At 44.0% G+C, this 24640-nt stretch overlaps 2 protein-coding genes across 6 annotated transcripts in view; both read left to right on the top strand.

Moving 5' to 3' along the window:
- Positions 1 to 15453, top strand: part of LOC106587046 (rho guanine nucleotide exchange factor 28) — an 89132-nt gene extending 73679 nt beyond the window's left edge. For both annotated transcript variants that reach the window (XM_014174918.3, XM_082969334.1), the window contains 9 exons: positions 185 to 273; positions 759 to 950; positions 1086 to 1214; positions 1440 to 1573; positions 2031 to 2078; positions 2256 to 2531; positions 4414 to 4665; positions 5672 to 6026; positions 6933 to 15453. In XM_014174918.3, the coding sequence (XP_014030393.3) occupies positions 185 to 273; positions 759 to 950; positions 1086 to 1214; positions 1440 to 1573; positions 2031 to 2078; positions 2256 to 2531; positions 4414 to 4665; positions 5672 to 6026; positions 6933 to 7138 (1681 nt within the window). In that variant the 3' untranslated portion in view covers positions 7139 to 15453. The remainder of the gene's footprint in view (positions 1 to 184; positions 274 to 758; positions 951 to 1085; positions 1215 to 1439; positions 1574 to 2030; positions 2079 to 2255; positions 2532 to 4413; positions 4666 to 5671; positions 6027 to 6932) is intronic.
- Positions 15454 to 15780: 327 nt separating this feature from the next.
- Positions 15781 to 24640, top strand: part of osmr (oncostatin M receptor) — a 35614-nt gene continuing 26754 nt past the window's right edge. Inside the window, exons 1-4 of one of the 4 annotated variants that reach the window (XM_014174916.3) lie at positions 15781 to 16072; positions 16297 to 16404; positions 18214 to 18370; positions 18975 to 19268. In XM_014174916.3, coding sequence (XP_014030391.3) covers positions 16052 to 16072; positions 16297 to 16404; positions 18214 to 18370; positions 18975 to 19268 — 580 coding nt within the window. In that variant the 5' untranslated portion in view covers positions 15781 to 16051. Of the gene's footprint in view, positions 16073 to 16237; positions 16405 to 18213; positions 18371 to 18974; positions 19269 to 24640 lie in introns of all 4 variants that reach the window. The other 3 variants (XM_014174915.3, XM_014174914.3, XM_045708842.2) reach the window with 3 other exon arrangements.

Here is a 24640-nt window from a genome sequence, read left to right as displayed (position 1 = left end):
TTATCCAAAGCGACATACAGTCACACATTTTACGTAATGGTGGCCCCAGCGGGAATCAAACCCACGACTATTGGCGTTTCAAGTGCCATGCTCTACCGACTGAGCCAAACAGAAGTGTGTGTGTGGGTGTGTGTGTGTGTGTGTGTGTGTGATTTTGTCCCTAAACCCCTGTGCTCTGTGTTAGTTGTCCTGAGGAGGAGGAAGAGAGAAGTGTTGAGACTGAGGTCAGACGGAACACTGAGCTGAGAGTTCAGAAGATCTACAAACTCCAAGGTAAGACACATCAGTCATTCCTACACATTCATCATGGACTTAACCATTCCCATTTCAGACACTTAGTAGCGTTTTTCTAAACTTTTTTTTTGTGTCTGTGGGCCAGGAGAAACTGTAGTCCATTGTTGGGTTTTCTTTTAAATAGCCATTACAGATTTCAGCTGACTTTATTACCATAGATTACATTTTCTCCTGGCTAATAGACTGATTTCAGGTTGAGGAAACATTTAGCTGTTTACCAACAATTTTTTTTGCAGAACTCCGGTACTTCACAGAGAACAGGCTGGAAAGTAGACAAAACAAAAAAGGAGAACGAAAAAATGAACTATTCAACTAAACAGGGAGCCAGGTAGAACCGTCAGTCAGACAGGATGCCAGTAGTGTTCTTTCCCGGAAAATGATCTTATTTAAACTGTCCCTAAATGTTGCAATTTACAGGACTTCCCTTTAAACTGAGTGTGATCCATGATCTATATCGTTTTCAGACACCCTGGCAAGACAGGACCAGCGTATCTGCAGTGGTCTGGAGGAGAAGCTACAGCTGTATGCCGAGCTGACAGAGTTAACCCTTCATACGCCAGAGCCCCTGCCACAGCACCACCTACTGGTCCAACCAGACCCTGAAGCTCAGATGCCACCGCAGACCACTGCACTACTCACAGCTGCACTCAAAGAGGGTGAGAACCACACACACAGGCGCACTACGCACAGCTGCATCCTCTCCTTTTATATTAGAGAGTATATTGAGGGATATCTCTTTTCTCTTTCCTCGCTCACTCTCTTGTTCTCTCTCGCTCTCTCTTTGTATGTAGCGGAGAAGCTGATGTCTACCCTGCAGGCCAGTGAGGCCCCCACTGAGCCCAGCCACAGCCCCCTTGTCAGAGTCCCAGAGTACTGCAGCTACAACAGCCATTGCAGGATCCAGGATTCACCCACTGAGTGTGAGTCAATACACTAACCCTAACCATAATAACCCCCTAACTCTAACCCTAACCACGACCCCCAACGACTATGGAATTACCCAGGAATCGCCTACAGAGAGTGAGTATGAGAGACACAACCACACATTAAAGGAATAGTTTACCCCAAAATAGAAAGAATGTCAAAAGTGTTCGATCATGAACTGTTTCTTTAAATGGACTGTTTTTGGTGTCCTCTACCTGTAGTGGACTATCTGAGCACGCTCAGTGTGAGCTCGGCCTCTCTGGTGTCGGATGGCGAGTGGGCAGGGCCAGACACCATCTTGTGGCACTCTAGAACCGAGCTGAGGAGAAGAGACACCAATGGAACACCAATGAAGGTGTGTGTGGATAGGTGTGGGCCCTTGTGGGGACCTAAAATCCCCAAATGTCCCAACAAGGATAGCAAAACAAGAAGAATTCTCCCCATGAGGACAAAGGCTATTTTTAGCTTAGGGTTAGGGTTACAATTAGGATTAGGATTACAATTAGGGTAAGGGTTAGATTTAGGGTTTAGGTTAGTGTTACGGGTTAATGTCAGGGGTTAGGTTTAGGGTTAGAGGTTAAGGAAAATATGATTTTGAATGGAAGTTAATTTTAGGTCACCACAAGGATAGAACATAACGTGTGTGTGTGTGTGTGTGTGTGTGTGTGTGTGTGTGTGTGTGTGTGTGTGTGTGTGTGTGTGTGTGTGTGTGTGGTGTGTGTGTGTGTGTGTGTGCTCATGTGGCAAAGGAATGCCAACAGATTTCATAGTTTTGTCTCTGTCCTCTTGTAATGGCATATTTTTTCCTGCAGGTGGCAGAGAGTGTCCAGAGCCTGACCCAGCTGCTCTACAGTCTGCAGGTAAGAAACGTCACACTCTCTTTAACCCTAGTGCCCAAACAACCACCTGGCGGTACCATCCCTGAGCCTGGAAGGCTACTTATAGCCATCACCAACTTACTTAAACCTATTTTGATCAATTCAGATCCGCCTACACCAAAGCGTATATTTGTAAATTCCATGTATTGGTGTGTGCAGGCAGCTGTGACCATCCAGGACAGCTGCTATGAAGTTCAAAAGCTCCTCCTATTGGAGCTAGAGCACCCGCTCCCAGACACCCCCTCCTGTCTCCATGGCAATGGGGCCCAGGGGCAGGAGAAACAGCGGAATGCTGAGAAGAAAAAGGAGGAGGTAGAAAGGAGGAGTGTGGAAAGGAGGAGAGAGGAGGTGGAGGGGATTCAGAAGCTACAGGGGAGGCTGAGACAGGACCAGCAGCGTTGGGAGAGAGAGTGTCTGGCCAGGGAGAGACAACAGGTAAGCACTCACAATGCATAATCTTGTCATAACACTGACTTTAGAATTACATAGGGTGACATAGTACTGTCAAAGCACAATCTGATAAGAGATTTAGGGTCTGGCCAAAGAGAACACTACGTAAGCCCCTCATAACGCTGATATACAGTACCAGTCAAAAGTTTAAACACACCTTCTCATTCCAGGGTTTTCCATATTATGGTAAGAACTGCTGAAATAAGCAAAAATAAATGACAGTCCATCATTACTTTAAGACAGGTCAGTCAATGCGGAAAATGTGAAGAAATTTGAAAGTTTCTTCAAGTGCAGTCACAAAAACCATCAAGCACTATGATGAAACTGGCTCCCATGAGGACCGCCACAGGAAAGGAAGACCCAGAGTTACCTCTGCTGCTGAGGATAAGTGCATTAGAGTGACCAGCCTCAGAAATGCAGCCCAAATAAATGCTTCAGAGTTCAAGTAACAGACACATCTCAACATGAACTGTCAAGAGGAGACTGGTTGAATCAGCCCTTCATGGTCGAATTGCTGCAAATAAACCACTACTAAAGGACACCAATAAGAAGAAGAGACTTGCTTGGGCCAAGAAACACGAGCAATGGACATTAGACTGGTGGAAATATGTCCTTTGGTCGGATGAGTCAAAATTTGAGAATTTTGGTTCCAACCGCCGTGTCTTTGTGAGATGCAGAGAAGGTGAACGGATGATCTCCGCATGTGTGGTTCCCACTGTGAAGCATGGAGGAGGTGGTGTGATGGTGTGGGGGTGCTTATTGAGTGAGACATATGTTATTATCAGAACCAGCGATTTATTTGCAGCCTATTCTTTTTCAAATAAGAGTGAATAACAATAGAACTTGATCAACATTTTTACATGTTTAGTTGACCTCTTCTATCTCTACAAGTTGCCAAAAAATGCATAACATTTGATGGTATTGTCAAAATATTATTTTAACAGGGTGGAAAGCAATAACAGGGTGGAACCAGTGGAGGCTCCTCAGAGGAGGAAGGGGAGGACCATCCTCCTCAGTGAATTTCATAAAAAATGTCAATTGTAAAACATTTAAAAAGTTGTCCTTCTTAGATAAAACTATACTGAATATATTCACGTCACCAAACAATTGATTAAAACACACTATTTTGCAAAGAAGGTCTACAGTAACCTCAACAGCACTCTGTACAGTAGCACAATGATGTAACCGGAGGACAGCTGAGTAGGTGAACGGATGATCTCTGCATTTGTGGTTCCCACTGTGAAGCATGGAGATGGTTTGGGATGAGTCGGACCGCAGAGTGAAGGAAAAGCAGCCAACAATTGCTCAGCATATGTGGGAACTCCTTCAAAACTGTTGGAAAAGCATTCCAGGGGAAGCTGGTTGAGAGAATGCCAAGAGTGTGCAAAGCTGTCATCAAGGCAAAGGGTTGCTACTTTGAAGAATCTCAAATATTTACATTTTAGTCATTTAGCAGACGCTCTTATCCAGAGCGACTTACAGTAGTGAATGCATACATTTCATACAATTTTTCTCCGTACTGGTCCCCCGTGGGAATCGAACCCACAACCCTGGTGTTGCAAACACCATGCTCTACCAACTGAGCCACAAATATATTTAGATTTGTTTAACACTTTTTTGGTTGCTACATCGTTCCATATGTGTTATTTCAAAATTTTGATGTCTTCACTACTATTCTACAATGTTGAACATAGTAAAAATAAAGAAAAGCCCTTGAATGAGTGGGTGTGTCCAAACTTTTGACTGGTACTGTAAGAATGACATAGGGTGAGATAAGAGTGTCATAGCACATTATGTTCATTTTAAGCCTTTATTAACTTGCTATCATCCCATCTCTCTGATGCCAATACTATTCTTCTGCATATAGAGGGAGCAGGTGAATCTGTTGGCGCAGCGTGAGCGACAGTGCCACCTGGAGGCTGAGAGCCTGCGCCACAAGCAGGAAGAGCTGGAGCAGCAACTGTTGGAGTACCAGCAGAACCTAGAGAGGCTGAGGGAGGGTCAGAGGAGCATGGAGAGGGACAGGGACAGGGTTGAAGCCGAGCACAGGCTGCTCCAGAGCTGGAGACACAACCGCCAGAGCTCCCTGCCTATTATGATATCGCTGGACCTGGACCAGGTGGGTGGTAACCTTCCCAAGGCAAATTGGTGCAGAGAAGCCTGGAAGAACAATGACTCAAATCTGGCCTATGTGGGAGTACATTTTTAAATAATAATCATATCTTAACCTGCAAGTCGTGTCTCTGAATCAGAAAACATGTGTTTGTCACAGTAAAAGCATTCCCTTAAATTTGAGATGCTAAACAGTAGTTAGCTAACTTAATGAAGATGCCTTGCTGGCTATACATCCAAATCTGTGTGGTCAATGTGTGTCAATTTTGTGGGGGAAAACAAATGATCCTAATAAAAATGACAAAATGGACTCAAACAGCTGAAATCTCCTTATTGCATCAGACGTGATGTTCAGGGGAAGGTTTGGAGGGAGGTGGTTGATTATGGCCCGATAATACCAGGACAGACCTCTAGCGACCAAACTACCAGTCACCCGTCATTTTCAATGGGGGCAGGAAACACAAGGATACATTCAGTGACTTAGCAGTCGGCGACTCTGAGCTTTTTGACAACATGACCATCCGATAACCAATCAGAGGAGGGAGGGTCTCCCTAGCTAGTTTTTGAAACCATGCTTTTGACACCTTGATGTTCTGCATGCTGTTTGGATATATACACCCACAAAGGAAGAGCTTGAAGATTCATTACTAATTTGTAGCTTCTGGTATAATCAATGGCTATGGATCAGGACTTTTTCTATTGGACTGGGACATTCTTTCTTTGGGTTAACAAAGGTCAGGATTGACACGTTGATTCACCAGACCTTCCGAGCATTGGGTGGAAGTGTCTGGTGAACAAGATTAGGTGGGTGGGGAAGGTACAAGGAGGGAAAGGGGGGGTGGGGGTTGAGACAGAGAAGGAGTGAGTGAATAAGTGTGACAGAGAGAAAAATGGGAAATATGAACGAATGTGTAAGGTTGGTAGGATTGTGTGTGTCTGTGTTTGTGAGTGTGCCCTGCTGAGATTTACAACTACCTTCTTCTTCCCACCCTCTCCCCCTCCTCTCCCCTCAGGTGTCCAACCACAGTCGGTCAGGCAGCCTGGACGGCAACGAGGATGCTCTTCTCCATTCCCTCCAACAGAATCGTCTCCACCACAACCAGCACCAGAGCCTCCACTCTGGCCTGAGAAAGAGCCAGGATAGCCCCAATCACAGCCCCATCCATAGCCCCAACCTGAGCCTCAGGCCCAGCCTCTATAACAGCCTCAACACTCTGCTCAGCCAGGCCCACAGTAAACCATCCACAGAATCACTGACACACCAACACTATGCTCACCACCAGCACAGCCACCTCCAGTCAGGAAGCTCCCCAAACAACCCCTTTAGGAGCAGGTTCACTACAGGTCATGAGGGGCCCAACAACAACAGTGAGTATGATGCTGTCATAGTGAGTATGATGCAGCAGATCTGTGTGGACTCTAAGCCAGGGATTTTAAGGATTTTAAGCCAGGGGTTCTCAAAGTGGGTCTGCGGGTACTGCGTACAGATATTTCGATTTATTGTTATCATTTATTTTATGAACATTACTAAGAACAACATATTAAATTAATTCTGGTCAAGGGACACGTGGAATATATTTAAAGAATGTTATACAATGTAATATTATTAATCTATATTTGATATTCTTAAACCTGGGCAACAAGGGCCTGGGAGGCTCACAGGGATATTGGTGTATCCACAGTACTCCACCAATTATGTATCCCCCCCAGTAAAAAAAAAAAAAATACATAAATGCACTGTAATTTAAGCTTTAAAAGTTTTCTCTCTGCCTCATGGCGAAATGTGTAGAATTGCAGGATATTAGCTTTAAAGCTGCAACAACAAAAAATATCTCTGTCCCATGAAAAAATGGGTAGAATTGCAAGAAATGTGCTTGAATTTTTTTCTCTCAGATGTCAAGAGATGGGCCTAAAATGTTCCTTCCGGGGCCCGAGACTTAGTTCATCGGGCCGTGCACTGCCAAAGTCATAGTAGAACTCCTTGTTTGCTATTTTTATCTCACTCGAGTTGTGTTCTGATTATGTCCCTGATTCATTTTCTATCACAAAAAGGAGTCCCCGGACAGAAAAGGTTTGAGAACCCCTAGTTTAAGCAATGTGGTAACAGTTACCCCACCTTGTTCTGTGATATGCCAGGTGTAATGACATATTTCTTACAAATATTTTGTCCTTTCTGATCCACCCAAATGCATATGGGGAGGGGGAAGAGGTTGATGGAGGTGCAAGGGGTTGATTTGGGATCGGCCGATAATGTTCCTTGTTTTCTTCTGTTAGATTTCAGCCCTCCTCGGGACAGGCTGACCCTGGGGTTGTTGGGATCATTGGGGTCAGGGGTCACAGGCCTGGGTCTGTACGAGGAGAACTTCCCCGCCTCGGCATCCCTCACTCCTCTCCTCACCCCACAGGCCTACTTACCTTCTGAATGGAAAGAACAGGGAGAGGAGAACATTGGGGGAGAGGAGAACATTGTGTACCTCTGAGGAATGACAAGACTGATGGGCAAGAGTGATGGGAGAGAAGTGCCAACTGCCTTATGTACATCTATCAATGTACCCCCGGTCTGCCTTTGTGTGTGTGTGCGTGTAAATGTTTTTTACAAAAAAATGGGAATGCAGGGCTGTAACTAGGGTTTGAGTTTTAGTGAGGACCGGAAGCGACTAAACAAAAAATAATTACATTTTTAGCTGTATTGTACTGTATTGTTTGCATTTTAATGTAGGCCTTTAGGGAAGATATGCCATTTGAATGTTTATACTGAAACATTTAAGTTCATAGCTTGTTTGATAAGATTAGTACAGATTTTCTCAGGGGACCCCACTTTGGGCCTTGACCCCAACTTTAGGAACCACTGTACTAACCTCCCCCTCTGCTTGCTCCCTCTCTTATCTGCTTCCGCCTTGCAGCCTACCATCGCTGTCTGTATCAGTAGCTTACTTTATAAAGCAAAGTTATAACTTAGTATTTTTTTTTCTCCTGCTGAGGTAGGCTCCATTTAACATTAGCTTCTTACTTCATCCTTCCAGCTGGCTGAGGAAAACTAGCCAGAGCCCTTCAACTTACTGCAATAAATCTCCACCAGCAGATGGCCACCTGACTGACATATCTATAAGCGACTATTTACCAGTTGTGCACTCATTCTCTGAGAATCGTTTTTTGTTTGGGGGATGTCTGTAGACACGGCTGGAGTGCGAGACAGTTAAATTGCCTTTAGTCCGGCATCTCGCAACACTGTCAACATTGTCTCTAGACTAGTTTCCTATTCAGCCGATTGCAAGCTGGGGTAGTATAATTTCACGTCGCTCTCGGCATGTGCCGCGAACGGGCAGAGTTAACCGCTTGAGAGAGTGGAGAATGTGCTGCTAAAAAGGCAAATCCAGGCGTACATAATGGAAAACCACTGTTCATGATTCCACTCATTCACAAAGTGGCAGGCGTGATTGGAACTCAGTCAGATCAATGATATAAGCATTCTGAGCTTTGATCAACGCTGGGAGCAATATTTAGATGTTGACCCTTAATAGATCTTTATACACTGAGTATACCTGTAATAATGGAGCTGTGAGTCGGGAAGCAGGTGCAGTTGAAACGTTTAATAAAACAGCAAAACATTTCCATATGGCTACACTCCGGTACACAAGAATAATACCAACTGGTGAGTGAACATTGAAGAGTGACTTAAAGGGGAGGAAATTATGAATGAAGTCCAGGTGTGAATCATAAAGGATTAACAGGTGCGCGTAATGATGAGTGCCAGGTGTGCGTAAATGATGAGTCCCAGGACCAGTGGTTAGTATTCCAACGACGTCATGCACCAGAGGGGAGGAGCAGATGTGACAGTACCCCCCCCCCCCCCCCCCTGACGTGCGGCTCAAGCCGCAGGATGACGCCGACCAGAGGGAGGACCCCGAGGAATCGGGGGGGTCCGAGCGGCAAAAGTGGAAATCACAGATGATGTTGGGGTCCAGAATGTCCACCGCTCCTCTGGGCCATACCCCTCCCAGTCCACCAGATACTGGGGGACAGTATCAGCTAGGGGACCACAGGCCTGAGAAGGGAGACATGAAGAGGGGGAGATACGATAGTGACTGGGTAGTTGTAACCTGTACATCACCTTGTTGGCCCTCCGGAGAACCTTGAACGGCTCCACAAACGGGGGGCTCAGTTTCTTGCCTCCCACCTTGTAGTGGGAGGTTCCTGGTAGAGAGCCAGATACTTTCTCCAGGATGGTACACAAGGGTCTCACTGCATTGGCGGTCTGCCTGTTCCTTCTGACGGTGGACAGTGCGCCGGGGTCTCACGTGCGCATTGCTCCACGTACCGGAACTACTCATCTACCACAGGAGCCGCGGTCTGGCCCACGGGGCCAGGGCCGGCTGGAAAACCAAAACACACTGGAAGGGGGTCAACCCAGTGGAGGAGTGACATAGGGTGTTCTGGGCGTATTCGGCCCAGGGAAGGAATCGTGCCCACTCACCCTGGTCCTAACAGTGGCTCCTTAGGAACCTCCCCAGCTCCTGATTCATCCTCTCCACCTGCCCGTTGGACTGAGGCCGATCCCCGGAAGTGAGGCTAAGAAGGCCCTCCATTCTCGTGATGTGAATTGGGTGCCACTGTCAGAGACGATGTCCTCAGGAAGGCCATAATGTCAGAAGACCTGCTGGAAGAGTGCCTCAGCGACCTGGAGAGCAGTGGGGAGACCAGGAAGAGGGCTTAATCAATAGGACTTGGAAAATATATCCACTACCACTAGAATGGTGGTGAAACCATCAGAAGGGGGACGATTGGTTACAAAGTCAATGGATAGATGTGACTAAGGTCACTGAGGCACGTGAAACAGCTGGAGCTTACCTGCTGGAGTATTCCGGGGGACTTGGTTTGAGCACATATGGAACAGGAGTTGACATACCGAGTGACATCCTGCATCAAGGTGGGCCACCAATACTTCTCAGCGATGGAGGGATGGTGCGAGAAATACCTGGATGTCCAGCGACGATAGCTGTGTGTGCCCAGGTCAGCAGCTGATCCCTTATCCCTGTGGGAATGTAGATGCGCTCGGGAGGACAATTTCTTGGTGGAGGCTCCCCCTCTAGAGCCTGGGGGATGTCTACATCCCAAACCACTGGGCCTACGACTCGGATGGGATTATGGGTGCCCTCTGGACAGGAACCTCTACCAAATCGTCGATACGGGACAGGGCATCGGCCTTGATGTTCTTAGAACCTGGGCAATAGGTCAGCGTGAAGTCGAACCTGATGAAGAAAAGTACCCACCTGGCTTGTTGTGGATTCAGTCTCCTCGCTATCCGTATATACTCTAGGTTCCGATGGTCGGTGAGGATGACAAATGTTTCCTTGGAGCCCTCCAGCCAGTGTCTCCACTCCTCTAATGCCAACTTCACCGCCAGGAGCTCCCCATCACTGACATCGTAATTCCTCTCTGCGTAGGAAAGTTTCTTGGTGAAAAAAAGCACAAGGATACCATTTTGATGGGTTACCCTGTCTGACAAAACTGCCCCCACGCCCATCTCAGATGCATCTACCTCAACCACAAAAGGTAGCGTGGGATCTGGGTGTTTTAGCAAGGGGGTGGAGGTGAAACGCCCCTTGAAGAGACGAAAGGCCTCATCGGCTGCTGGAGACAACACCAACCTACAAGACCCACACTCCCCCTCCCCTCCCGGATGCGGATGAAATTGTAGGCACTCCACAGGTCCAGTTTGGTGAAGAACTGGACCCAGCGGAGCTGCTCAATGGCTGACGGGCACCAACGGGAGAAGGTACCGATACTTTGTGGTGATGTCATTGAGTCATCGGTACATGGGCGTAATCCCCCCTCCTTCTTGGCTATGAAGAAGAAACCAGCTGGAGACGTGGATGTGCGCAGGACACGTGGATGAAACCCTGTTGAATGTAATCCTCCATGGCCTGGGTGTCAGCCACAGACAGAGGGTAGTTATGTCTGCGTGGAGGTAAAAACAGGTCGATGGCACAAGGGCGATGAGGAGGGAGACTGGTAACGCAGGTTTTGGAGAATACCTTCTTTAGGTCCTGGTATTCCTCCGGGATGTTGGGCTGAAGGGCAACCACAGGACTCTCAACCCACGTGGAACCAGAGGGGACAGGGAAGCAGGTCTTCCGGCATTCAGGTGACCAGTCTGTGATTCTCATCCTCAACCATGAGATGGTAGGGTCATTGCAGATGGAGCCAAGGGAGGCTGAGGATGATTGTGAACTGGTGATGAAGGGGATGTTCTCCTGGTGATTGGACTCCACGGTGAGGGTGAGTGGTTGAATGATGTGTGTGATGGTTCCAGATCCTAGTGGCTGACAGTCGAGACCTTGAACCAGAAAAGGAGAGGAGAGAGGGTAGATGGTAATGTTGAGGGAAGAGGCAAGGGTCTGATCCATAAAGTTCCCCGCAGCGCCAGAATCCACTAAAGTTGTAGACAGTGAATGAGGGACAGTCAGCCAGAGTGATGACACCAAAAAGAGTCTAGCAGGAAGAGTTGAATCTGGAATACTCACTCCTGGTCCAGGGGATAGAACATCACGTGACTGTCCCTCTGCTTTAGTGGACTCCGGATTCTGAAGTACCGGACACCGCTGGAGCTTGTACCCTCCTTGCCCACAGTACAGACATAGCCCCAGCTGTATCCGTCTGCGTCATTCTGCCGCGGAAAGGCGTGTGACCCCTACCTCCATGGGTTCAGGCACTGATCCCGAGTACTCGCCGAAGGAGGGAGAGAAACGATGAGAATGCCGACGATCCCGGAGATGGTTATCCAGACCGATGGCCATCGCAATGAGTGCGTCCAGGGTGATGACAGGCCAGTTCCGTCTGGACTTCCTCATGCAGACCTTGTCTAAATAGTGTGCGAAGCGCTGGCTCATTCCATCGCCTGGAAGCTGCTACTGTCCGGAAGGTGAGCGCATACTCAGCAGCCGTCTGATTCCCTTGCTGAAGCAGACGCTCACCTCCTTCTCTGCCCTCTACGGGATGGAGCCATGAACCCCTCATAAGAATCTAGCTCCTCCTCTGGCTCTGGAGTATACTCCGCTGCTGGGCTGCAACGTATCTCGGGGGTGTTCGAGATGCTGCAGACTGGGGAGATCCTCTTCCATGGTCGTCCCCAGTTGAGCCAGCTGGTCATGGTGTTACCGTAGAAGGTACCCTTGTTCATCGACCGTCTGAGAGATAGCCAATTTTCCTGTTGCTTCCATAGTTGGAGTTGGTATTCTGTAATAATGGAGCTGTGAGTCGAGAAGCAGGCAAAACGTTTAATAAAACAACAAAACCAGGAACGAGACAATTCCATGGGCTACACGCCAGTACAAAAACATTATACCAACTGGTGAGTGAACAGAAGAGAGTGACATATAAAGGGGAGGACATTATGAAGGTAATGAAGTCCAGGTGTGAATCATAATGATTAACAGGTGTGCGTAATGATGAGTGCCAGAAGTGCATAATGATGAATCCCAGGACAGATGGTTATTATTCCGGCGATGTCTTACGCCAGAGGGGAGGAGCAGGAGAAGATGTGACAATACCAAACATTAGGAACACCTTTCTAATATTGAGTTGCACCCCCTCTTTTGCCCTCAGAACCGCCTCAATTTTTTAGGGGCATGGACTCTACAAGGTGTCGAAAGCGTTCGACAGGGATGCTGACCCATGTTGACTCCAATGCTTTCAGTTGTGACAAGTTGGCTGGATGTCCTTTGGGGGGTGGACCATTCTTAACCGCTATGGGCTAGGTGGGACGCTTGCGTCCCACCTACTCAACAGCCAGTGTAATCCCGTGGCGCGATATTCAAATACCTCAAAAATGCAAAAACTTCAATTTTTCAAACATAGGACTATTTTACACCATTTTAAAGACAAGACTCTCGTTTAATCTAACCACACTGTCCGATTTCAAAAAGGCTTTACAACGAAAGCAAAACATTAGATTATGTCAGCAGAGTACCCAGCCAGAAATAATCAGACACCCATTTTTCAAGTTAGCATATAATGTCACATAAACCCAAACCACAGCTAAATGCAGCACTAACCTTTGATGATCTTCATCAGATGACAACCCTAGGACGTTATGTTATACAATACATGCATGTTTTGTTCAATCAAGTTCATATTTATATCAAAAAACAGCTTTTTACATTAGCATGTGACTAGCATTCCCACCGAACACTGCCGGTGAATTTACTAAATTACTCACGATAAACGTTCACAAAAAACATAGCAATTATTTTAAGAATTATAGTTACAGAACTCCTCTATGCACTCGATATGTCCGATTTTAAAATAGCTTTTCGGTGAAAGCACATTTTGCAATATTCTAAGTAGATAGCCCGGCATCACAGGGCTAGCTATTTAGACACCCAGCAAGTTTAGCATTCACCAAAGTCAGATTTACTATAAGAAAAATGTTATTACCTTTGCTGACTTCGTCAGAATGCACTCCCAGGACTTCTACTTCAATAACAAATGTAGGTTTGGTCCAAAATAATCCATAGTTATGTTCCAACAGCGACGTTTTGTTCGTGCGTTCTAGACACTATCCCAATGGTAAATAACGGTCGTGCGCACGGCGCATTTCGTGACAAAAGATTTCTAAATATTTCATTACCGTACTTCGAAGCATGTCAACCGCTGTTTAAAATCAATTTTTATGCCATTTTTCTCGTAAAAAAGCGATAATATTCCGACCGGGAATCTGCAATTAGATAAACAGCCGAAGGAAAATATATCACTGGGTCGAATCGCGCACGCGCCTAATTCCATTGTCCTCTGATGGGCCACTTGGCAAAGGCGATTATGTGTTTCAGCCTGAGGCTGCCTCGTCATCGTTCAGGTTTTTCCCGGGCTCTGAGAGCCTATTGGAGCCGTAGGAAATGTCACGTTACAGCTAAGATCCTGACTCTTCAATAAACAGAAGCAAGAACAACAACACCTTGTCAGACAGGCCACTTCCTGCATGAAACCTTCTCAGGTTTTTGCCTGCCAAATGAGTTCTGTTATACTCACAGACACCATTCAAACAGTTTTAGAAACTTTAGGGTGTTTTCTATCCATATGTAATACGTATATGCATATTCTAGTTACTGGGTAGGAGTGGTAACCAGATTAAATCGGGTACGTTTTTTATCCGGCGGTGTAAATACTGCCCCCTAGCCCTAACAGGTTAACAAATGTTGGTTTGGTCCCAAATAATCCATTGTTATATCCAAATAGCGGCGTTTTGTTCGTGCGTTCAAGACACTATCCGAAGTGTAAATAAGGGTCACGAGCATGGCGCATTTCGTGACAAAAGATTTCTAAATATTCCATTACCGTACTTCGAAGCATGTCAACCACTGTTTAAAATCAATTTTTATGCAATTTTTCTCGTAAAAAAAACGATAATATTCCGACCGGGAATCTGCATTTAGGTAAACAGACGAAGGAAAACAAAGCATGAGGTCGACTCGGGCACGCGCCTGAGTCTCACAGTACTGTAACCAGCCACTACCCAAACGCGCTACTTTTTTTTCAGCCAGAGCCTGCAAAGCCACGATTCAGCTTTTTGCCGCCTTCTGAGAGCCCATGGGAGCCGTAGGAAGTGTCACGTAACAGCAGAGATCCTCTATAATGGATAGAGATAATCAAGAAGGGTAAGAAATTGTCAGACAGGCCACTTCCTGTAAGGAATCTTCTCAGGTTTTGGCCTGCCAAATGAGTTATGTTATACTCACAGACACCATTCAAACAGTTTTAGAAACTTTGGAGTGTTTTCTATCCAAAGCTAATAATTATATGCATATTCTAGTTTCTGGGCAGGAGTAATAATCAGATTAAATCGGTACGTTTTTTATCCGGCTGTGAAAATACTGCCCCCTAGCCATAACAGGTTATATAAGAAACCCTCTCTTTAGTGGATACTCAAACCAATTTGCCTTTGTGCCCAAAAGCTCCTTAAAACTATAGATATTTTAATTTGGTGCTTATTGTGCTTCCCTTGTCAAAAGTAGTTGCACTTTTATGATGGTCTTAATTTCCCTCGTTGAAATACAGGGATGCAGGGCACTCCCATAAGAGGTTAGGACACACTCTCTTAAGTGTTAAAGGTGTAGTTTGTTCAAAAACTATATTTTTGTATTTTGTTCACTAATCAGCTGTTAAAAAAGTCAGCAGTTATGTTTCAAGATAAAGCACTTTCAGTGCACAGCAAAAAATGTAATAAAAGAATTCACTGACGACATGCACATTTTGGGGGGAGTTTTTGGGATCTCTTTGAGTTTTTATCTACTAGGGGTATTGGGAAGATGTTTGGAGGTGGTGGGTGCTGTGATTTTTTTTGTTGTTGTTGCATGCGCTATAGATGGCTATATCGGTCCACTAATACAGGACTAGTAAAGGCCACGTGCACTACTTTTGTGGAAATGTTTATTAATATTTAAATTTTTATCCAGACTTTTTAGAGGGTGCTGCAGCACCCATACTCTACTATGTGCCAAATGTCCATTGTCAAGATGTAATTTGTTTAATATAGCTTGCTTATTACTCTAAAGAGAAAATACAGATTACATGTATGTTGGTTTATTTTTAGTTGGTTTGTTTGTTATTTATTGTGACGTATTCATGCACTGTCAGAGGGGTTGGGTTAAATCCGGAAGACACATTGTATAATGTTATGTTATTGTTGATGTTGTGTAATATGGATGTTTTCCCCCTTAAGTTGTAATATCTGTATAATTGAAAGAAACCTGTGCCTTGTGCCATATTAACTATATACTATAAAATGCATAACCAGCAATTGTATAGCATTTTTATTTTGTGTGAATAGTTCAGTTTTACATAGGCTCTACCTCATGGTAACTAGCCATGTTGTCTTGTTCCCATTCGTGCCAGGATACTATCAATATAATAGCTTATGCAATTACTCAGTAATAATACATTTTCAACATCAAGACATCCTGCCCAGATCATTTACTGACCTTAGATCAGTTTCCAGGGGCAACTTCATGCTACTCACACCATCAACAGGCTGCCGTTGGACAGATTTCGTCCTGAAGGCTGCTTTACCACAGTGCCCTCTAGTGTCCCCCCAACTCCTACTCAAACAACCACATTATTGCTCAATACTGAGCCGGTCGGCTGACAATGACAATGTCAATATCATAACTACTTCTGACTCACTCCTGGACGTCAACTCAGTCAGTCTGCGTGGACTGTGAATGAACACCAGTCTGCAGGAACAGAGGCTACAAGAACCTTCAGCAACATTAGACCTGTACTTTTACTAGTATCATTAATTTAAACAGCACAGTTTGCTCTGAGAGGTTAGAGGATGTACTGTATATCCTGGTTTATTCATGTGCTTCTGTTCCTTTTAACTTCCTCTGTATATCTAAATGGATCCTGCTTGGAATCAGGTAAGACCTTTCTTGTATGAAGTCAAAGGTCAACTCAAAGTTGTATAGTATTGTAAGTGTACATAGCAATTAACAGTCAGATGAAATGTATGATCTACACAGAAACAGATTGGATTGTTAAATTGAGAGCATGCCTATAAGTGAGCTAGCTATATGTTGTTTTAGCAGGCAGTAAACCTCCTCGGCCAATAATCTCTGAGCTGCGGGCTAATTTTGCTACACAGAGCCTTGTGGTGAAGTGGCTGGTCAATCACACTGGTTTAGCAAGGGAAAGCGGTGATACTTATGAAATACAGGTTGGACGCACTGACAACCTCACTATCGTTCACAACGTGAGTAACAGTTCAGGCCATTTGTCCAATTGATTGATTATGTATGTGTTTGTTTCCTAGCAGAACCATTGTCTTGTATTACTGTATACAGTGCATTCAGAAAGTATTTAGAACCCTTGACTTTTTCCACATATTGTTACATTTCAGTCTTATTCTAAAATTGATTACATTGTTTTTCTCCCTCATCAATCTACACACAATTCCTCATAATGACAAAGCAAAAACAGGTTTTTAGATGGTTTTGCAAATGTATAAAAAAAAAAAAAAAGAAATATAACATTTACATAAGTATTCAACCATTTACTCAGTACATTGTTAAAGCGACCATTGGCAGTGATTAAAACCTCGATTCTTCTTGGGTGTGACACTACAAACTTGGAACACCTGTATTTGGGGATTTTCTCCCATTCCTCTCTGCAGATCCCCTCAAGCTCTGTCAGGTTAGATGGGGAGCGTCACTGCACAGATATTTACAAGTCTCTCCAGAGATGTTCTATCGGGTTCAAGTCTGGGCTCTGGCTGGGTCGCTCAAGGATATTGGAAGGTGAATCTTCGCCCCAGTCTGAGGTCCTGAGCGCTCTGGAGCAGGTTTTCATCAAGGATCTCTCTGTACTTTGCTCCGTTCATCTTTCCCGTCGATCCTGACTAGTCTCCCAGTCTCTGCCGCTGAAAAACCTCCCCACAGAATGATGCTGCCAGCACCATGCTTCACCGTGATGCTTGGCATTCAGGCCAAAGAGTTCAATTTTGGTTTCATCAGACGAAAGAATCTTGTTTCTCATGTTCTGAGTCCTTTAGGTGCCTTTTGGCAAACAATTGGTAGTTACAGTCTTGTCTCATCGCTGCAACTCCAGTACAGAGAGGCGAAGGTCGAGAGCCATGCGTCCTCCAAAACACAACTCAACCAAGCCGCACTGCTTCTTGAAACAATGTCCGATTTAACCCGGAAGCCAGCTACACCAATGTGTAGGAGGAAACACCTGTCGACCGTGTCAGTGTGCATGTGCCCAGCCCGCCACAGAAGTCACGAGAGCAAGATGGGACAAGGACATCCCTGCCGGCGAAACCATCCCCTAACCCGGACGACGCTGGGCCAATTGTGCGCCGCCCCATGGGTCTCCCGGTCACCACCGGCTGTGACAGAGCCTGGACTCGAACCAGGATCTCTAGTGGCACAGCTAGCACTGCGATGCAGCGCCTTAGACCACTGCGCCACTCGGGAATCCCATTTTTTGGTAACTTCCCCAGATCTGTGCCTCGACACAATGCTGTCTCGGTGCTCTACTGACAATTCCTTCGAGCTCATGGCTTGGTTTTTGCTCTGACATGCACAGTCAACTGTGGGACCTTATATAGATAGCTGTGTGCTTTTCCAAATCATGTCCAATCAATTGAATTTACCACAGGTGGACTCCAATCAAGTTGTTGAAACATCTCAAGGATGGTCAATGGAAACAGGATGCACCTGTTCTCAATTTCGAGTCTCATAGCAAAGAGTCTGAATACTTATGTAAATATTTGCAAACATTTCTAAAAACCTGTTTTATTGTGTGTAGACTGATGAGGAAAATGTAATCCATTTTAGAATAAGGCTGTAACATAACGAAATGTGGAAAAGGGGAAGGGTTCTGATTATTTTCCGAATGCAATGTATGTACACAGGAAAGGACTTGACAGCAAGACAATAAACAAAGACATGACAGTAGGACAATAAACATGACAACAAGACAGTTAAAATCAGTACTACCAGTCAGATTTGGCTGTTCTGTGTTTTCATGATGTGTTTCATTTCTGGTTTCCATCATATAGAGTAAAGTGAGTAGCTGTCCTTTGGGTAGTGACTCCACGTTAACATGGACCTGGGTGTCTACTCTGCCTTTACAATGTGCTGACCATTCAATCAGAATACGACGTTTCTGCAGCCATGCAGACCCAAGTGACTGGAGCCAATGGAAGACAAATTATGGTGAGAAATGTAGTTGTTCATGTCTGTTAGAAAAGGCTATGCTTCTAACACTTGTCATGTTATCAGATCTGTGTGCGTTGCCATTTTTAAGAAAGAAGACCTCTTCCTTTTCCTCTTCTCTTTTTAACTATCGTCTCATCAAAGTTGCTCAATCATGACTCTTGCTAGAGGCTGGGGATTTTTGCTTGATTCATTTTGTAATATTTATGTAAAAGAGGCTAAACTAGTAAAGTTTAACCTCGTCCCCAGGCTTATTGCACAAACGCATTGGACTGAAGTTTCATATTGAAACTTCAAATGTTTGTTTTGGGTATGCTTGGAAAGAGTACAAAAATAAATAATGTTAATTGGTGAAACAACAGACATGATAGGCCCAGGTCAAGCTACCATACAGCAGATAGGGTCACAGACCTGCTCACTGCAGCCTTGAGTAATGAGATATAGACTTGATTAGGTCATGTTTAAAATCACATGGGTACATACATCATTCATATCAATATTTGTGACATTTGAATAAACATTTTAGGAGGAGTAGCCTTAATTGGTTTTAGCCCCTCAGGGGCTTGGACCCCTAATAATTTATATCTCCTCCTTCCCCATCCAGGTGCCCAAGACACAGTGGACAGAGTTTGGAAAAAGACAAAGATGTTTCCCTACCAGCAGGTGTTAAAGGAGGGCTCCACTATCTTGTTCTGTTGTGTCCCTCCTAGAGGCATCCACATCACCAATATGACCTTCAACTCCACCACCAGCTACCCCCTGATCAACATTACTCACAGAGTCACAGCCATTGCTGTCCACAACCTAAACATCACACAAGCATCCGGCTCCGGGGTGTACTCCTGGTGTGAGGATACAACAGAGAAGAGGAACAACTACTGCTCCAACTTCATCAGCTGTTAGTATGGAGGAGTGTTTTCTCTCCCATCTTGACCTCTGTCATAAGGCCTTCATAGCAATGTTTTAGCAGATTTCACAAACGTTAAAGCACTTCACATTGTCCTAGGCATACGTTAGCCGGGTCATTGTGGTGCCTTTTGGACCTCATAACTTTTGCGGAAAAAAATTGAAATACTATATATAGTTGGAGTCGGAAGTTTACATACACTTAGGTTGGAGTAATTAAAACTTGTTTTTCAACCACTCCACAAATTTCTTGTTAACAAACTATAGTTTTGGCATGTCGGTTAGGACATCTACTTAGTGATTGACAAAAAGTAATTTTTCCAACAATTGTTTACAGACAGATTATTTCACTTATAATTCACTGTATCACAATTCCAATGGGTCAGAAGTTTACATACACTAAGTTGACTGTGCCTTTAAACAGCTTGGAAAATTCTAGAAAATGACGTCAAGGTTTTAGAAGCTTCTGATAGGCTAATTGACATAATTTGAGTCAATTGGAGGTGTACCTGTGGATGTATTTCAAGGCCTACCTTCAAACTCAGTTCCTCTTTGTTTGACATCATGGGAAAATCAAAAGAAATCAGCCAAGACCTCAGAAAGAAAATTTTAGACCTCCACAAGTCTGGTTCATCCTTGGGTGCAATTTCCAAATGCCTGAAGGTACCATGTTCATCTGTACAAACAATAGTACACAAGTATAAACACCATGGGACCACGCAGCCGTCATACCGCTCAGGAAGGAGACCCATTCTGTCTACTTGAGATGAACGTACTTTGGTGCGAAAAGTGCAAATAAATCCCAGAACAACAGCAAAGGACCTTGTGAAGATGCTGGAGGAAACAGGTACAAAAGTATCTATATCCACAGTAAAAACGAGTCCTATACCGACATAACCTGAAAGGCCGCTCAGCAAGGAAGAAGCCACTGCTCCAAAACCGCCATTAAAAAAAGCCAGACTACGGTTTGCAACTGCATATGGGGACAAAGATCGTACTTTTTGGAGAAATGTCTTGTGGTCTGATGAAACAAAAATAGAACTGTTTGGCCATAATGACCATCGTTATGTTTGGAGGAAAATGGGGGAGGCTTGCAAGCCTAAGAATACCATCCCAACCGTGAAGCACGGAGGTGGCAGCATCATGTTCTGAGGGTGCTTTGCTGCAGGAGAGACTGGTGCACTTCACAAAATAGATGGCATCATGAGGGAGGAAAATTATGTAGATATATTGAAGCAACATCTCAAGACATCAGTCAGGAAGTTAAAGCTTGGTCGCAAATGGGTCTTCCAAATGGACAATGACCCCAAGCATACTTCCAAAGTTGTGGCAAAATGGCTTAAGGACAACAAAGTCAAGGTATTGGAGTGGCCATCACAAAGCCATGACCTCAATCCTATAGAAAACTTGTGGGCAGAACTGAAAAAGCGTGTGAGCAAGGAGGCCTACAAACCTGACTCAGATACACCAGCTCTGTCAGGAGGAATGGGCCAAAATTCCCCCAACTTATTGTGGGAAGCTTGTGGAAGGCTACCTGAAGCGTTTGACCCAAGTTAAACAATTTAAAGGCAATGCTACCAAATACTAATTGAGTGTATGTAAACTTCTGACCCACTGGGAATGTGATGAAAGAAATTAAAGCTGAAATAAATCATTCTCTCTACTATTATTCTGACATTTCAAATTCTTAAAATAAAGTGGTGATCCTAACTGACCTAAGACAGGTAATTTTTACTAGGATTAAATGTCAGGAATTGTGAAAAACTGAGTTTAAATGTATTTGGCTCAGGTGTATGTAAACTTCCGACTTCAACTGTATATATAAAAGTCTAGACAGAGAGAAATATATAATTCTGTCAGAAAAAGGACATGTTTGAAATTTAGAAAAACATATTGGTCAAACATATTAGGCACATAAATCCTAATAATTATAGGCAGATTGTTGAAACATTGACCATCAGATATTTCCTCCCTGTTAGGGACATACATTAACTATCTGAAAGTGTTAACAATACATGTACAGCATATATCTTGATTTAGATTTTCTAAGACATCAAATGTCCCTTAACCCATAACATTCATTTTTCCCCCTTAAAATAATTATAAAACAATGATTATTGAGTGAAACGTATGCTATTAACAGAACCAGCGCTTTATTTGCAGCCTATTTTTCTCAAATAATAGTGAATAACAATAGAACTTAGTCAACCTTTTTACATGTTCAGTTGACCTCTTCTATCTCTACAAGTTGCCAGAAAATGCATAACATTTGATGGTAATGTCAAATTATTATTTTAACAGGGTGGAACCAGTGGAGGCTCCTCAGAGGAGGAAGGGGAGGACCATCCTCCTCAGTGAATTTCATAAACTTGTCAATTGTAAAACATTAAAAAATTGTCCTTTTTAGATAAAACTATACTGAATATATTCACGTCACCAAACAATTGATTAAAACACACTATTTTGCAAAGGTCTACAGTAGCCTCAACAGCACTGTGAGTAGCACAATGATGTAGTCGGAGGACAGTTGAGAAGGTGAACGGATGATCTCCGGATGTGTGGTTCCCACTGTGAAGCATGACGGTGTGGCGGTGCTTTGCTGGTGACACTGTCTGGGATTTATTTAGAACTCAAGGCACACTTAACCAGCATGGCTACCACAGCATTCTGCAGCGATACACCTTCCAATCTGCTTTGCTCTTAGTGGGATTACCATTTGCATCAAAACTATGAAATAACACATATGGAATCATGTAGTATCCAAAAAAGTGTTAAACAAATCAAAATGTTTCTTGGCCCAAGCATGTAAGTCTCTTCTTATTATTGGTGTCCTATAGTAGTTGTTTTTTTGCAGCAATTCGACCATTAAGGCCTGATTCACACAGTCTCCCCTGAACAGTTGATGTTGAGATGTGTCTTTTACTTGAACTCTGTGAAGCATTTATTTGGGCTGCAATTTCTGAGGCTGGTAACTCTAATGAACTTGTCTTCTGCCGCAGAGGTAACTCTGGCTCTTCTATTCCTGTGGCGGTCCTCATGAGAGCCAGTTTCATCATAGTGCTTGATGGTTTTTGTGACTGCAAATGTTTCGGATGGACTGACCTTCATGTCTTAAAGTAATGATGGACTGTAATTTTTCTTTGCTTATTTGAGCTGTTCTTGACATAATATGGGCTTTGTCTTTTACCAATTTTTTTTTACCAAATACCACCCCTAACTTGTCAAAACAGAACTGATTGACTCAAATGCATTAAGAAGGAAAGAAATTCCACAAATTCACTTTTAACAAGGCACACCTGTTAATTGAAATGCATTCCAGTTGACTACCTCATGAAGCTGGTTGACAGAATGCCAAGTGTGCAAAGCTGTCATCAAGGAAAGGGTGGCTACTTCGAAGAATTTAATATAAAATATATTTTGATTTGTTTAACACTTTTTTGGTTACTACATCAAATCAAACTTTATTTGTCACATGTGCCTAATACTAGAAGTGTACACTTTAACATGAAATGCTTACTTACAAGCCCTTAACCCAACAGTGCAGTTCAAGAAGAGTTAAGAAAATATTTACCAAGTAGACTAAAATAAAAAGTAACAATAAAAAGTAACACAATAAGAATAACAATAACGAGGCCATATACAGGGGGCACCGGTACCGAGTCAGTGTGCGGGGGTACAGGTTAGTTGAGGTAATTTGTACATGTTGTTGGGGGTGATGTGACTATGCATAGATAATTAACAGCGATAATAAACAGTGAGTAGCAGCAGTGTACAAAAGGTAGAGGGTCAACGTAAATTGTCCAGTGGCGATTTAATTAATTGTTCAATAGTCTTATGGCTTGGGGGAGAAGCTGCTGAGGAGCCTTTTGGTCCTAAACTTTGCGTTCCGGTACCTCTTGCCGTGCGGTAGCAGAGAAAACAGTCTTTAACTTGGGTGACTGGAGTCTCTGACAATTTTATGGGCTTTCCTCTGAAACCGCCTATTGCATAGGTCCTGGATGGCACGATGCTTGGCCCCAGTGATGTACTGGGCCGTACGCACTACCCTCTGTAGCGCCTTATGGTCAGATGCCGAGCAGTTACCATACCAGGCAATGATGCAACCGGTCAGGATGCTCTCTATGGTGCAGCTGTAGAACCTTTTGAGGATCTGGGGACCCATGCCAAATCTTTTTAGTCTCCTGGGGGGGGGGGGGGGGGAGGTTTTGTCTTGCCCTCTTCATGACTGTCTTGGTATGTTTGGACCATGATAGTTCATTGGTGATGTGGACAGCAAGTAACTTCCTTTCCTGTAGTCCACAATCAGCTCCTTTGTCTTGCTCACGTTGAGGGAGACGTTGTTGTCCTGGCACCACACTGCGAGTTCTCTGACTTCCTCCCTATAGGCCGTCTCATCGTTGTTGGTGATCAGGCCTACCACTGTTGTCGTCTGCAAACTTAATGATGGTGTTGGAGTCGTGTTTGGCCACGCAGTCATGGGTTAACAGGGAATAGAGGAGGGGACTAAGTATACAGCCCTGAGGGGCCCCGGTGTTAAGGATCAGCGTGGCAGACGTGTTGTTGCCTACTCTTACCACCTGGAGGTGGTCCGTCAGGAAGTCCAGGATCCAGTTGCAGAGGGAGGTGTTTAGTCCCAGAGTCCTTAGCTTAGTGATAAGATTCGTGGGCACTATGGTGTTGAACACTGAGCTGTAGTCAATGAACAGCATTCTCACATAAAATAGGTGTTGTGTGAAAGTGCAGTGTTGAGTGTGATTAAGATTGCCAATATATCTTTCAAACACCGGCTTTGAGGTCATTATCACTTAAGTATATATGCATTGTTGCTTGCTAATTACATCACAATGACTAATAACAATTATATATATATATACACATTTCATTACAATTACTTATGTCAGGCTTTTTACACATATGTAACTGTAATGAAATTAGTAACAAATATGTATCTAAATATACATAAAATATAAATATATTATAGAAGTAAATATTTTAATTAATCATTTATTTACTATATTTTCCAACAACATTTCCACCCTGTTAGGTGCATTTTCCAGGTGGAACCTAACAAGGTTGAAATTTGGAGCCTAAATTAGCCATAACTCGGTGGGAGTGACAGTAGCATGATGGTAAACACTTTTGGAGGATTTGAACTACTATATGAAACCTATTTTAACATTTAGAAATTTGATTCATTTTCTCAAAAAATTTAGCCTAACAGTGTGAGTGAAACAAACAGATGAACATCATGAAACATGGAAAAATACATAAGTATTTAGTATAGTGCCTGCAATTCTGGTTCAGGTTATCAGTCAATTTAGCAGGGTAGTTACAAACAGCACAGGAATGAAATCATCAACATGT

The sequence above is a fragment of the Salmo salar genome, chromosome 26 (genome assembly GCF_965601325.2).
Source record: "Salmo salar chromosome 26, fSalSal1, whole genome shotgun sequence".
Classification (NCBI taxonomy): Eukaryota; Metazoa; Chordata; class Actinopteri; order Salmoniformes; family Salmonidae; genus Salmo; species Salmo salar.
Note: the sequence above shows the minus strand (reverse complement) of the source record. Positions and strands in the feature narration are given on the sequence as shown.